This window comes from Diuraphis noxia, unplaced genomic scaffold (genome assembly GCF_037042655.1).
Source record: "Diuraphis noxia isolate RWA-SAM2 unplaced genomic scaffold, SU_Dnox_SAM2 contig0002, whole genome shotgun sequence".
In the NCBI taxonomy this organism is placed as follows: Eukaryota; Metazoa; Arthropoda; class Insecta; order Hemiptera; family Aphididae; genus Diuraphis; species Diuraphis noxia.
Genome location: NW_028301712.1, coordinates 83,914,957 through 83,932,046, shown reverse-complemented (window position 1 = coordinate 83,932,046; position 17,090 = coordinate 83,914,957). Strand labels below are relative to the sequence as shown.

General features: G+C 27.2%; 1 protein-coding gene across 2 annotated transcripts in view; it reads left to right on the top strand.

The window, feature by feature from the left end:
* The window catches only part of LOC107165700 (uncharacterized), a 206,187-nt gene that overhangs the window by 156,717 nt on the left and 32,380 nt on the right, over nucleotides 1-17,090 (top strand). For both annotated transcript variants that reach the window (XM_089219355.1, XM_089219354.1), the window contains 3 exons: nucleotides 1,093-1,276; nucleotides 11,269-11,403; nucleotides 15,605-15,720. In XM_089219355.1, the coding sequence (XP_089075481.1) occupies nucleotides 1,093-1,276; nucleotides 11,269-11,403; nucleotides 15,605-15,720 (435 nt within the window). The remainder of the gene's footprint in view (nucleotides 1-1,092; nucleotides 1,277-11,268; nucleotides 11,404-15,604; nucleotides 15,721-17,090) is intronic.

Sequence of the window (17,090 nt, the reverse complement as noted above, 5' to 3'; positions counted from 1 at the left end):
ATTTACATTTTAAGCATTTGGGAAGGCTATCTGGGATTGTTATGAAGAAAAGGATTTTAATTAATGGGTTTGAGTGGGAGAAACAATGAATGTGAAATCTTTTATTAATAGGTGTGGATTGTTTTTAGTTTCAGATCTATATGAAGAGTATAGTTTGATATGTAGTGGGAAGCATTTATTAATTTTCATAGGACAATGTTTTGAAAGGATTGAATTTTATTTAAGTTTTAAGTCTTTTAGCTCCAATATAGTGTGCCCATGTTAATCTTTTAAAACCAAAGTGTTTAATTTGTAGGAGAGGATGAAATTGTAGTATTTTATAAAATTACCTCAAGGGAGGAGCTAGTCTCAATGTAAAGTTGATTTGAAAAGACTTGCTATGGTTTATTTTAAATATAGATTTGGTATACCAGTCCTCCATATAGTCTAGATAGGTTGAAAGTTTACAGAAGCTACGAGTAGATTGTCAGAGGTTGCAGATAGCCACAATATGCTTATGTGTAGCCGTATTGTTGGCAATTGTGACATTGCAGGTTTCTTGTTTTTGGTTTATAAGGTTTTTCGTTTTTAATTTTACTATGTAGAAGTGAAGACAGTTGAACAATTTCTTTAGAATTGGACGTAAATTCCAAATCAACAAAAAAAGCGTGAGAGTATTTTTATTTACCTTATAAAACACGTTAATTAGGTAGTTGTCTGAACACAAAGATAGGGAATCCAACTCTTAACTAAATATTTGGTTATTATTTTTGAAAAAACACGAAAGTAGCACAGTTATAATAATTTGTGACCCAGGCGATTACAAAAAATAAATAAATAAAAAAATTTAATATTCTTTTCCGTAATGACTTTAAACTTTAAAGAAAAATATTTTGTTAATTAACTATTAACTTATACAATGTAAACGTTTATTTTGCCCTACTAACTAAGTTAATTTTTTCATCAACTTGCCCACTTGTGTATACCAATGTATCGATTTTATTGAAGGGGATTTTATCATCTTCGGTGCTATTATAACATTATTGAGCTTTTATATTATATTATGTTGTCCTTGATATTACAATACCTAACAACGTCGTCCTTATGTTTCAGTGTGCAACGTCACAATAAAAGCTGATATGCTATTGGCCCGTTCAAACTCGACGTTCGGCCAGATCAAATCTCCCGCGTTGTCCGGCCCGAACTCCTGTTGGTACACGCTTGACCCCGGGTACGACAAACGTGTGGAATTACAAGTGTACAGGCTAGTCAACGCCGGCCATTTCAACGGTTCCAGGCAAGTAACGTACAAGCGACCATGACCTACCGGCCCGAAATTGCCGGTTGGTCTGTCGTCCAAGAATAGTATTATTTTTTTTTAAATTTATTGCTGTAAAATTCTCACATATTTTAATAATAATTTGATATTTACTTCAAGAAACAGACAAAATAAAGGATCCAGATATTTTTGGCATATCATAGAATAAAGTTAAGCTTTTAAAATATTCGTTCATACTTAACTTGTGTGCATAAATACGTATTATGCACGAACGTATTTTATTGGTATGCACAATGTGTTGGATAAATCAGTCTTCGTTAATTCAAAAACAATTTTAAATTTCCTCTACCCAAGTCATTTAACTAAACATTTTACCGACTAACTATGGTCCCTCAATATTAAAAATATATCTTAGAGTCACCAGCAATCAAAGTTCAGATTGACATTGCAGATACCTGCTATCTATAAAGTTCTGATAGTAGGCAATTGCATCATCATCCACAGTGACTATAACTTTTATTTTATTTTAAATATTTGATATTAAAAAACGTTTTGTTGGTTATTATTATTATAAATTTATCACATCAACACGTCCTTTAATTTTCAAAGATAGACACCGTTGATTTGTCACTTATTATATTTGTCAAAAACGTTGTTGACATATTATATGAAATTTGAATAATGAAAAAAAACTACTCAGAGAACAATATTAAATACTTGACAAAAAGTCATAATCGCCTGTGTGGATACATTATATTTGTGCAGGGTGTAAATAATAATTGTTGGATTGTGTCTAAATTCACAAGAAACGCTGAAACGCAAACTAAATGGTTGTGTAAACGCAGAGGGGAGCATTGGTTAAGCTAATTTATTCGTTGGTTATATTACAAATTCCCTTCTATATTTACGTCATTTGCCTCGATATATTATAAAATATATATTCTATTTAACTACTGAATTGACGATTATGAGCATCAAAAGACGCACAGATTCCATTGTTAGAATTTAACATTTACTGCTGTTATGTTGTAACAGAAATTGTGACATTCCACTATTTTATTTTGAGCTTTAAATATATCTATCGTAAAATAAAATATATCAAACACAAAGATAATAATGCTTTGTTTAAAATAATATATATATATTACAATGGAAGTTTGAAAAAAAGTTTTGACATAATCAATAATCCCAAATACAAAAAAAAAACCTATACAAATTTAATAAAATGTATATACAGATATAAACATAAGGGTTATATATTTCACATAATATATATGATTCAAGAATACTAAAAATAATGTCCTCTATAGTATAATTAAATTAATCATATGATATAGTTTCAGCAGTAATAATATTTATTGTCACGCAAGCAAACAAGATGTAACTATAAAAATAGTTATCTGGAAAATAAATTAGGTACTAATTAATACAGTTGTATAAACGTAAACATTGTTTTATATTGTTAATTTTTGTACACTTTAAATTAATGATGTTTAAAAATTTACTTTTCCACTCATGATGTTTAATGTTATTTTATAAACATTTTTATAGTTGTAAAAATATTCAATAATGAACCTGTTCATTGACAAATTCATTAAACTACACATAGTAAACACGTATTGTTTTGTGTCAATATAATTGTTATTGTTTTACCTATAATATTTCACAGGTCCGTGTATTAGTAATTTATGTTACTTTAAAATTTTCCTTAAACTCGTAGGAATACTTGAGTCATTTCACTTCTTTATTCTCTAATGTGATGACTTTGTATCACCTTCAATTTTAATATGATATTTGTTGTATGGAACTATTTTATATTTTAAATAAATAAAATTACTATAGGCACATATTATAGTAGCATAAACATATGTTACATTACAATTAACTTAAGAGATAACTACTCCTTAAATCTAAAATCTATAATGATGACCACAGATAATAAAGTATTGTAAAGCAAGTACGTAATTATTATCACATATTATTCATATAATAATTCTTTAACTTATTTAGTGCATTTTAATATCAAACAGTTTCTTATACTTTTACAATTTGTATAAACATTTGAATATACCTAATACTTACACAATCTTCAAGAAACATAAATGAGCGATCCATAATCATATTACTTAATTTATTTTATATATAAATACGATAAGAATGTAAATCAAGAAAAGATCATACGTATAAAAGTGTGAGAATGAATCAAAATTCCAAATCTGTAAAGTTTTTATTTATTAAAAAAAAAAAAAAATCATTTTGTGAGAAAATACGAACATTATTATTCATTGGTCAGAAAAGCCAAATATAAAGCAGTAATCCTAAATTGTATGTAGGTGTTATACTGGCAGCGCAATTGGAAAATTCTATGCGCGTTCAAATAAAAACAAGTGTTCTATATTAAACCGAAAGATAATTGAAAATTATGTGCTTAAAGTCTCGTGGTTTCTAGGTAGTGGGTAGATCAAGGAAAGAGGGAAGTTTAAAGTGATTTGAAATAAAGAGAATGGCAGGAAGTTCTGGCCTAATGTAACTCACAAAAAGCGACTACTTGGTGCCTGGAGAGATTAAGTTCCCAGAGCTGATGGTATATAATATAAGAATTGTAATAAAAATAGTTGTGTGCCAAAAAAAGTATTAAATCCAGCGGTAGCAATAATTATTAGATTTGCTAATCGAGCTAGATAATTGTTTGTTGTGCGTAGAAAAATGTTCGCAAATAAATCAAATTGAATGGAAACCGTCTAGTTGAATTAGTGCAACAGCACAAAGTTTCATTATCTGTTTTTAAAATATTCGTATTACCGAGTAGGTACATAACATAGTTGGAAAACGATTCAATTTTTACTGGAAGCCGGAAATTTTATAAACTTATCTTTTTCAATAAAAATTGATAAGTCTTAACAAAGTTGAAAAAAAGTAAGATAAAATAAAATAGTTTTCAATTGTTATTATATAATTATATTAAAAAAATAACTTATTATCTTATTACAACAAAAATTAGGTGACAAACACATTTTAAAGTTAAATTCAGCTTTTAAGCGTATTATTTTATTAATTTTAATGATTTTCACTTAAGTTTTCGCTTTTAAAAGTTAAAACATATATCTTAGTGTCAAATTACACGTTAAAAACTACAAGTTTTAATATAAATTTAGACTCATAATATAAACCTTGAATTATAAAAATAAAAAACAACTAATAAACGATATAACAAAATATCGAATTCTAGTATCTACTCAAAGTGTAACAACTAACATTACGTACTTTTTTATCACATTAAATACTTTCAAACCCTATACGGTATAAAACGAAACGTATAAGCGAATTAAATGTTTTATATACATAATAAAATGAGTAGGTACGGTAATATTATTTTTATTTTCCAATGACCGAAGAATGAATTTTAAATTATTTTATGCATCAGCTCAACAATGACAGTGACACAATGGACATACTTGAGCAGAGGATAAAATCTGAATTTTAACCAATTTCAATAATAAATGGCAATATTGTGTCAAAATAATTTCTTGTAACTTAAAGCAATTAAAAACATTTCATATTTGACATGAATAACAATATTTTTTACACTTCATGTAAAGATAAAACTAACTGAAATATATATTTTAAAGCACATTTATAGGTTTATAATTATAACCAAATAATCATAAAAAAACATTTCATGTAGTGTTTGGGCATTTGAGTATATTATTTAAAATTGGGCAATTGAAAATAAAAATGTTTTAAAATTTAAGTATCCGCCAGAAATTAAATTATTGTACACTTACAAGTCAAGTATTTTTTATCAAGTTTTTCTATAGTAAAACACTTTGGTTCACATTAAACATCGAGTGCCATTACAAACACCATTATAGGCGTTTTTCAGAAATACATTCTGTTAAGAAATTATTTTATTATAATAAGAACTTTAAATATAAATTAAAATTAAAATATTTAAAAAAAAATCATAGTCAATTATGTTAACTAGGTAGCTTAATGATATAAGTATCCATTAATGTATGTTTAATACAAATTATAACAATTAATAGTATAAGATAGTTTGTTAATGATCAATGGTTGCCTATCTATGAGTAACAACTTTTGAATTTGAAGAATACAAATCACTTTTATAAAATTTTTATTGGAATTAAATCAATCTAGAAATTATATAAATAAATAATATTTTATTATATGAATAGACGCCAGTTTTTACTTTCAGATTAGTTTATTATTAATATGTAAATTATCGATTTCTGATTTTCAAAGTTCTCAAAGTGATATAATTTGATTAACGTACTAGGTACTTCTTATTAATTATCTCACATAATTATTGAACATTAACTTTTTGTTCTTAGTTACAGTATGATTCCACGACAATTTAAAATATTAGGTTCGTCAGATTTAACTATTTGAATCAGTGAATTATTAAAGAAAGGCAATACTGATTTAAAATACCTGTAATAATTTATGTTGATTATTTAACATAAAAAAAATATATATATATATAAAATTATAAGAAATTGAGTTTCCAAATTGAAATATATTCTTTTTAAAGTTTTTAAAATCATCATAGGTAATTACGATCATTAGCGTGAAGTAAGCTTTCCGATTTAAATCATATTTTTTTAATTTTTTTTCTCACAGTCATAATAATAATTGATAACTTTGCTTTGTATTTTATTATTAAATTATTTTTTAACCATTACGGATTATTTAAATAATTTCATTTTTTGTTTCCGTTAATTTGCACTTAATAAATTGCTTTAAGAAAAACTACATCGCCAAATAACCATATCGCACTGTGAGTAGTTACTTTAGTGTAACTCAAAAATGACGATTTTAAGTTATCCTTGTTTTCTTTTGGTAAAAATAGCATTTTTTTCACTAGTGTATTATCTCGTACTGGTAAAACTGAAAGCGTTAAAAAATATAGCATGGTACAACATTGAAGGAAATAAATTCAATCCCTGCAGTAGTGTATTATTTTGAGTTATTACTATAATGCACAAACGAATGTTTAAAAATATCGTTGCATTTTAGTAGGTATATGATCTCAAAATAACATAATTGTTGATATAAAGAATTATAATAAGAACATGATAACAATATTATGTTAAATATAAAAACAGACAAAAATATTTACTTAATCTCAGTACCTACCTATTATTTACTTATAGTACATTATATACATATTATTTACTAATGTGTCATGAACACTGAACACGTTTTGTAAAATTCACGGATATTTCTGTTTTTTAATGGCGTTGTGTAATTTCGATAGCCGAATGAAACGACAATTGCATTTATATACGTAGGTATAATATGGTACAGTCATAATGAATACTTTGTCGACACCTAAACGTTGATTAGTTAATTAACTGAATGGAAAACATGATTTATATTATTGTAGTTAAACTGTTTTACACATTAAAAACATAATTTACCTTGCTTTTGCAACAGGACTTCACTATTGTTTATGTTTTATAATTACAAGAGTTTACCTCAGTTCTATCGTATTTCAAAGTTTTATACGTGACTTCTACCATACAGCCCCACTACAATGCACCTATGCATGTACCTGTAAGCCCAAATGGCAATAATAATAAACATAACCAACACGTTAATTAGTATCATTGAGACGCACATAGAAAATTAGTACGCGCGTGTGTGTGTGATTCAAATTTTATCCAAAAAAACCGGGGTTTGTATATAAATCAAGCGCTTGAACGATATTTGAATGATGTATGTGACACCCACACGTATAGATACACAATATTCTAGTACCTACACGTGTACTCACTAGCTGCACTCGAATAGGTGGTTGTGACTCGTAAAAATGTCGACGGTGATATTCCATTCGTTCGTCGAAAATACCGCTTGGAAAAATATTGTTCAATATTTTTTAGGTGACTATTTATCCGTGGCGATGGTTTACGCACCATTTTAATTTCGCTACGCTTGGACGTACCGATAATATTATATAGTATATTATTATATGCATATAAACATGGATATATATATATATATATTTATGTGTGTGTGTATGCGTATATATATTAAATATTTATATGTACATATAAATATATTATATACATACTATATTATATATTTTATAGCCAGAGGGTTGAAGTGAATTCCCTTGAAAACTTAATTATCTTCGAATTTTTAATTTATATTTTGCGCCTGTCGATTCGGAAAATGAAAATCTACAAACGCCGTCGTCGGTGATGCTGTTTTGCTTATCCAAACAGCGGACAGAGACAAACAGCGAGAGTGGTATATAACTTTCAGGCAATGAATTATTTATCGTGATAAACGAGGAGGCGAAAGACAGGGTCAAAGTGAAAAACGACTTGAATCAAAAAAATTAAAATAAATCATATTTCCTATTAAAAACAATTGCGCTACCTACTTATTTATACATCACCATTACTTTTGCACCGAGATAAATATGATATCGAAATAATGATATCATCTATAATATTATTAGGTATATCTATACAATATACCTAAAATCTGTGGACAACGTATATTGATTATTATTTTCGATCTATATCAGACGACTAAAATAATTACTGAAATGATTTTATTCGTTAACACAATATGAAAGTACTTGAATACGAATTTCTGGCCAATTATTAAAAACGCTTAAGTTCAGAAATAATTTATCGACTTGTAACACTAATGGTTTTTTAATACAAAATACTACACGCATCGTAATAATTTATAATTATAAATATTAGTGAAAGCACATAATTCAAACATTGCAATAAACAGATGTTGTATATTATAAATACCTAGCGCGGTTGAATAGGTACCTAAAATTCAATTTTCTAGAGAAATGTTTAATTATTTTTTATTGCTAAAAGGTTTATCCAAAACCATACTCAAATTTCATCCTAAACAGTCAGGATTATTGCAATACTGTGCAAACGTTAATGAATTAATATTTAGTCGGTACGTGTGCAGTATAATTTAGCTATCAAACGATATCTAGTAATTTATTGTTGGGATTATGGTAGCAGTGGCACTACCTACTAAATGGTCCTTTCTAAAAAGAGACCTAATGGGAAAAACCACTTTCATAGTCACATCACATTATTTTTAATCATATCAATTTTAATTATGCATGTTCTATATCATGCAATATTCATTTGAACAAAACACCGAAACCTGTATAAAATACGTTAACCCAGTACCACTAAAGTACAAAATATATAAGTCGAAACATATCATACTAAAAATTGTTACCTATTTTGTTTGTACACTTCCACAAACTAAGTGAAGTGAATTTTTTCTCATTGAGGTATTGTATTATTGATGTAACTGTTATCGTCGGACGGATCGTGCATATATAACTATAAAGACCAATTCACATTTACATGGTCCGTCGATGGGTAAGATTTATCTACGTATAATACAAATATAGATATATTTTACCCATCGAGGGACCGTGACCATACCGTTAGTGTGAATCGATGGGCATGGCTGGTTCCCGCCAAAAGTTTACCTTTCCCTTTTTCCCCCAATTCTCTTTTCGATTCTTAGCACGTCTATTGCATGAATATTTTGAAAACTCGAGTCCACGGAATAAAATAACATTTCCGGAAATATTATCATAACCATTAAAAAAAAATTGAATAACGGGGTCGATATAATTTGTGCTCCCAAACGCATATAACCGAGTCCCACCGCAGCATCCCATTATATCTTTTGGTAGCAACGGTACGATATATTTTGCATGTACCGTAAGCTGCACATCGTATACGTATCAAAATATTAAAATGCTAAAAATAATATGATCTTCCTGCACCGCTGCTGATCGTAACATGAATGACCAATATTGAACATCATGCGCAATAAACACTTGGCAGTACAAACAGTGGGACGCAGTGGAGATTTACTTTTCAGTAATAATTCATCTAAATTATATTTGCATTTAAATTTCGACGTGACGCAAATCAACCTTAAGACCAACAATTAAACATTAACACTCACGCTATGAATATTTCAAAGCATCCTAACGGTAGGGTTGGATAACCTGACCCGGGTATAAATTCTTGCACGTTTTGTTACACAAAATTATCGCTTAATTTTTTCAAACGATCGCATTAGGTTTCAATAATATATTATACTATTATTTTAGTTGAAAATTGTACCTATAATAGTAAACTAATTAAAAATAAAAGCAAAAAATCTACACACGTACTCTTACGGCTTATTTATACGTTTCAGTTACAGCAACTCGTTAAAAATGTAGGTATATGACTAGACATGGTTACTATTATAATATTGTGTAGGTATGAGTGAGTGTTATGTATGTCCTTTCATTTTTACCATGGAACACAACTTGTGCAATCAAAATCCCGCACAATCTCTTAACAGCCCTTTAAACCCTCTTTTTGCTTTTGTGTTCCCCTACAAATACTCAACAACGACGGTAGTTGTGGCCAAAGGGGTTAGGTATGACGCGAGTATCGAGTGTGTTTGGGGATGATAAAAAAAATAAAAATAAAAAACATATATACAGTGAATGAATGAAAAACTCGGACGGGGAATTCCGTTGACAATGGAAAATATTAAAAATAAAAAAAACAAGTGGATATGCAATATATTTCCTTTTTATATATTGTCGTGTTTGGAGACGAAATACGCGACAATTAAACATGACGTATAGATACAGCCCGTTGCGCCTTAACGGGTGAAAGTGACAACCCCATTAAACTGTCAACGCAGTCTGTGTATGTATTGATAAGTATTTGAAAATGTTCATCGGTTGATAATCATCTGAGGACCACAACTTTTTTTAATATCATATCAAGTAATTAATGATTTTGGTCATATCATAAAGTGCGGTTTTCGTGTATGTATTTGCATTACAACTGTATAATATATATTGCTATAATTTACTACCTACTAAGTTATTTTATTAGTGGATTTAAAAATAAACAAATAATTATCTATAAAATTAGATTTGTCTTACATTTTCAGAAATTTATATATTATATACAACATATAGATACATTAAAATATATATTTTATGAATCAGTTGTATTTGGCCTATGTAGCTAAATGTTTTTAAAACTGTAAATGCAACTCATTATAAATTATATTTTCTTTAAGTATTTTTAAAATAAGTTTTAATAGTCGCTATAAATATAAGCATTAACTTTTCTTATTTATACTATTTTAACTACCTACATAATAGCATTATGAATAACTAATATACGTCCCGACGCTCTTTAAAGTTTAAAAAAAAAAAAAATGAAATACTATCATAATATTTCATAAATTTTTCTTCAAGCTATAATTTTTAAACCATAGTAAATATTTTTTATTTACGAATACATATATTAAAATGGCTATGACAAAAATCTGGTACCTACCAACTGCAGTTATTTTTTTATTACATTTATTTCTCCTTTGGAAAAAAATTATTTCAATTTGTTCATCATACAAATAAACAGTAAATTTGATAACAATTTTAAACACAGTAAAAATTGTTATTTGATAATCTACTAATTTAAAACATTGTATTCAATGTTGATAATTTGTATGATGGATTGGTGGTAGAATTTTAAGTAGTTCATGTTTTTACAGTCTGATAAAATATAATATATTTACAAAATATTTTTACCTTAAGTAAAAATAATATATAATTAAGTACCTACAATTAAACCTTTATAATGTTTTCAAGTTAAACCTTAATAACATTTTGTCCATCATTAAGTTATAAAAATATACTTTAAGAATGGATATACCTCAATCTAAAACTTATAAAACTTTCATGTAATAAATAAAAGAAACAAAACTACTTCATGTGAGAATAAATAATATAGCTTAAAATAGTTTGTATTCATTCTACGAGAAAAATTTAAATATTTTAGAGACTAAAACAGAATTCGCTTTATTTATGAAAAAGTATTATTACCATTATCATAAATTATAATTATATATTATTTTTAGACAAGTACATGCACTTATAATATAATAAAAATATACTATTTTTCTAGTTGCGTATCTGGATACTTAGAGTTGTTGGATTCCTTTGGACAAGGAACAGGGCCTCGGATATGTGGCCAAAATGAACGGTTAGCACCTCCAGTCGTTATGTTTGCAGATCGAGAATCGGCAGTATTGAATTTCCGGTAAGTATCAAACACCAAAAGTGTTCGGATATATTAAAATAGCAAATAAAATAAGATTATGATACATTTCTTATAGCTTAAAATATAATGAATAAATATATTCAATAAAAATAATATAGATCCTAACTGAGTGCAAATAAGAGATATTTTAACTACCGTCTAGTGCGAGAAATGAACGGGTAAACGGTTGAACGGCCTTTAGTGCAGGATTTCATTCTAGCGTATGTTTATGACTGCTTGAAAGAGGTGATATAAAATGTGAACCAAAAAGACTATCTTGTTAAAAGGTAGTTATTATTAAAATTGGCTCTTTGTGAAATAAGCTGCATGTACAAGATCATTTGAAAAGGAAAAAATGTTCCTCGCCATGCTTCCGGTTCGAGCAAATTTTTTTTTTCAATTTCAATTGTTCATTATTCTATTGAAAAAGTTTTTGATAGCTATCCAATTTTATAAAATATGGTTTTGATAATATGGTTACATAATTGTTTTTGGATAAAACTTTACCATACGAACCAAGTAATTTAACATTTTAATGTTGGTAAGAATTAAAAAAATACTTTTTTAGAAATTTTCAAAAAAAGTTATTATTACCCATCCAAACAATATCATTGTGAATAAAACAATATAATTAATTCGATACAAAACAAATATTCATTTAAAAATATTTTAATATACCATATAAAATCAAAATCAGAATTTATTACAAAATGTAATAATTACAACGATAATATGATAAAAACATAGAGAGCTATATTTTGTTCACTCATCGAGAATGTTTTTATCCATTTTTATTTCAACCCTTTTCCCTCTTAGAAAACTATAACCATAATAAACACAATACTTCTTCCGCCTCATTTCCTTTTACTTGAACGAATCTTTATAGTTTATACTGTTTAATGTTCATTCACAAAACAACATTATCTGCCATAAATAAAATTAAATGGAAATGTCGTAAAAAAGATTAATTTAAAATACGAAAGTAATGAACTAATGTAATTATACTGTCATTATGTTGAAAAAATATTTGTAAATTGAAAAAAAACAGATTATTATAATGAGTAATAACAATATGAGACCTACTGTAAAAGAAATATTTTAATATAAATAAATGCATGTTGTATAAAAGTTATTTGCGAAAACCACATGCTTAAAACAGTAAACCATTTAAAACTATACAGGTAGGTAGTATAAATCACCAAATATTTTCATTACTCATAATGTTTTCCAATATTTAATAAATAAGGATATAAATACAAAACCAGTATAATATGTAAAAAAAAAAAAACATTTGCTGATAACGTATACATTTTATTTTTTATATATACGATAGTGAAACAAAGAAAATATAATATTCAAATTATTAAAAATTTGAATTATTACTTTGTTTGTAATTTTACAGTATTCATTAAATTATACATGATGTCAATATCATTTATAGATTCCAACCTACGACTAGCCCAATGCATACTAGAAATATGCAATTTCCTTATTTTTTATAATTATTTTTAAATAAATTATCTTTTAAATATGTTTTGGTAAAAATGTTAAAAAATATATTTTTTTAATTGATTATTTCCAAAAAAATTTACCATAGCAATTTTGTAGAGTTTATTTTTCTGAAAATATTCACGTTTCAAATTTTTATTTTCATTATAATTTCCTGATTTTTAATTTTTTTTTTTAGTTTCGAGAAAAATTGCGAATTATTTAACACCATAACGTTATCAAATATGTGACCTGCCACGCCGTGTGCATTCCCACACGGTCGACCGATTACTTTCCGTGTTCCTAATAGTTATAATCACATTTTATTTCTTCAAAACTAGAAAAAAATATTGAAAATTAAATTTTGAAACGTCAATATTTTCAGAAAAATAAACTAAACAAAATGGTTATCTTTAGTTTTTTTGGAAATAATTAAATAAAAAATATATTTTTTAAATTTTTTACAAAAAAACATTCAACTAAATTAAAAAATGTAATAATTGAAGTTGTTATTCCTGTGAATCTTATTATAAAACCAGAATTTTGATATCACCATTATTTCGGGAGATATCGCAATGGGTAAATTACTAAATATTCTCACGGGACACCCTGTATATAAACAACCATCATAATAATTCATTGCGTTCAAATGTACTGTACTATAAAGTTGTATTGCTGTTAATAATAACATGGAATATAACAGACTTGTTACAGTATAAATATAATAACAATAATACAAATATTAATAATGATAAAGACAAAAATGTACTCAATGTTGGAAAATTTGACTTAATATCAGAAAAAATGTATAAACTTATATTTTAGAATTTTGATACAAGATATGTTAACTTTTAACTATAGTTTTTATAGGTACCTACTTACATTTATTGATAATATTAATACAACACCTACCAACGTTAAAAACAATGTATTATAAAAACTGAAATTGTTTAAACATAGATTTATTACAAAATGTATAGGTACTTAACAATCTATTTTAATTAGTTTTATAAATATACATAGTATAGGTATTATTATATTATGTTTCATCCTAACTACTAGCGGGTATAATGCGTTTAATTATTAACGCTCCAAATTTTCTTTTAACTCAGTTGTGTTAAAAGTGATATTATTATCTTTATTAACGATGCCATAAATTTTGACGTGAGCTGAAGGAGCAGCCTTTGAAAGTTTTCCCTCCACAACTTCTGCGTCTATGTTGCTTATTGTTTCACCACCATACGACGGTCTATTATTAATAACAACATGATTATATATTTTTATATTCCAATGAAATCTTAGTATGAAATCTCTAATTCATTTTATTGATCTTCGGAAAAAAATATATATTTAATGAGAAAAGGGTGAACCGAGATTAGGGTCAGATTTCCGACTGATGGGTTTTTGCGGTCAGTTTTTGGTGTGCAGCCAACGGTCCGAGGCAGATGGACGGACGGACAGCAAGACAGACGAACAGACTCTGACATTAATTTTCTATAGACACGCGCACAAAACCGAGCCTCTCACCCCCCATGCAAATGCCTCTACCATAGACTGGCTTTGCTCCGATCTGTAATCCAAATAGCTTCAAAGAGTCCGATTTTCGTATACTGGAAACGATATTTTATCGAATGGACTCGGTCGTATACTCGTAAGGTTGTCTAGCTAAAACGCATATAATAGTAGTTAGATACATATTATGTCCATTGGCCAGAGGGTTTTTATTTCTCTTAAAAATCATTCCACTATTTCTCTTTTCCTCCTCATCTAGTTATTTATGGATAAATATATCATTCGGACGTTTTTGATTAGTAAATATGGTTCTTGCTGGCGGGTCCGTGGACAGCAGATTTAGCTTTCGTACCATCGCCATATTATATTCATGACTCTTTTTTTAATTCACATACGTATTTCTGCATGACTTCACAATTGCTTTTCGGGGAACTGATAATGTTTAATGACAACGCACTGACGCACAACGAACTCTTCGAAAGCGGTAAAAAATATTACATGGGCACTGAATAAATTTCAACCAATATATATTTGTGAGTTAGCTCAGATGTCACCACAGTTTTGTTGGTTAAAAAACATTAAAACCGATTGTGAGCTATAGAAGCTTTTATTGAAAGGAAACAATTATGTAGAAAAAAAAAAAATCAATTTAATTTCCTTTATCCAAAATATATTCCATCATATATGTAGCAAACATCAGAATAAATGTATTTAAATTTTAAAATACAATTAAAATTAACATCAGATAATATTGTATAAAATGGATTGTTTTTTTTTTTTATAAATTCAAACATGTTTTTACTAATTACATTTTAATACATTAGAATATTATATATTATTCACTGTATCAATTATATGAAAAATATTTTTGTTATTTGTACTATTTAAAACTGCTGAAAAATATCGTATTTCACCTACCAAATTATACTGTTTTTATATCCTTAAATCAAAAAATAAAACGAGTAATTCAAAGTTTATTTAACAAATAAAGCCTAAATAATGGTGATACAAGCTGAAATATAATATCAATTGTTTTAAAACAATTAAAATTGTACAGTTTATTATTCCAGAATTAAGTACATGGCGTTGAATATGAATCATATCGATAAGAATTTAATTTTAAGTACTTACATTGAAACAATAAATAATTTTAAAAAATTTTCAGGTTATCTACAACATAATAATTGTTTTATCGTTTTAGAATTGAAGAATCCACGTCTAGGTCACAATTTTTGGCATATTTTAGCTTTACTTCGCTAAAGAATGTTCATGGTTTAGCGTTCAGACCAAAAGGAGGCAGAAGGATAGAGCACACGGGTGAGTCAGTCTATGCATTTTAATTAAACTTCTCGGCCCTGTTCCCTCATGATTCCATGATGTAGGTAATACAGACTATAGCGTACTTATTACCTAATGTCGAGTTGAAACACAAGTAAAAGTGTAGCACGTACACACTTTTGAATCAAAAATTCTTGTTCCGAGATTAGGATTTGTATCTAACTACAACTAGCGTATGTCGTGTTTGTAATTGCTTGTAGTTATATTATTTTATCTTATCTTTAAAATTCACATTGTAGTATCACTATAGTATAAGTGTATGACTAAAATTGTTTTGTACTTACATAATTTAACCAAAAGTTGTCTATTTATGTTTCACGTTAAATGCAATTGTTCAAAAAGTCAAGTGCCTTTATAATTGAGATTGTTTGTAAAATTAAATATGTTAATTTTAAAATGTTTGAGTAAAATTATATATTCCATATTATATATTGTATGCTAGCGAAGGTATTCAAATGATGTTCTATTATTTGGAATATTGCGCTCAGCTGATGGCAAACATTTAAAATCATTTAAAACGATTTGCACAAATATTGTTTTAATCCTAAATAGTTTGCATAACTTTTTTTTATATACAAAGCATTGAATTTTCAAGAATGTCGTGGTATAAACGATAAAATGCCATAAAACCATATAATGTTATTCAGGATTATATAATAACAAAGAACTGTTACGGTCACACACAAATGCAATTTAATGTGATATATTGCCTTCATATTTTACTCGAATCATTAATTTTTCGCTAAACGATAAAATACACACCCAAGAGTGATTCTGATTTTAACATCTGTTTTCATATCATATAACGTTTTCATGTTCAGAATGGCTCATTAAGTATGACTGATTTAAGTAGTGGGATAATGGCGTTTCAATTACCTCGGAAAAAATATCATGCATATCAAGTAAATTACTGCAGCTATGTATATGTGTGAATATATGCTTATGCAACTAATACACTTAAGTTTTATATGTTTTTAAATCTATTTATTTATTTTAAAAAAAAAAAAATTAAAAAATACTCATATAGTGAGTGTCATTTTTGGATGGCTTCTCATATCTCGTGTTTCATGTACCTAAGTATATAATATGTTATTGTTAGTTCTCCTTTTTAATTGTATTAATGTATAAAAATAAAATATATATGTAATTTCACTCTCTATCACATGTACTCATTGTGCCTCTTAGGTATAGATAGTATATTTAAAATAAAGCAAAAAAGTTATATACAGGGTGATTCTTTTAAGTGGGTACACTAATTATCTCGAAAAGTATTAACTCTTTTTTTTTTTTTTTTTTTTTTAACTTCTAGGTTTATGTTTTTCTAAAACCGTATGATATTTTAATTTTTT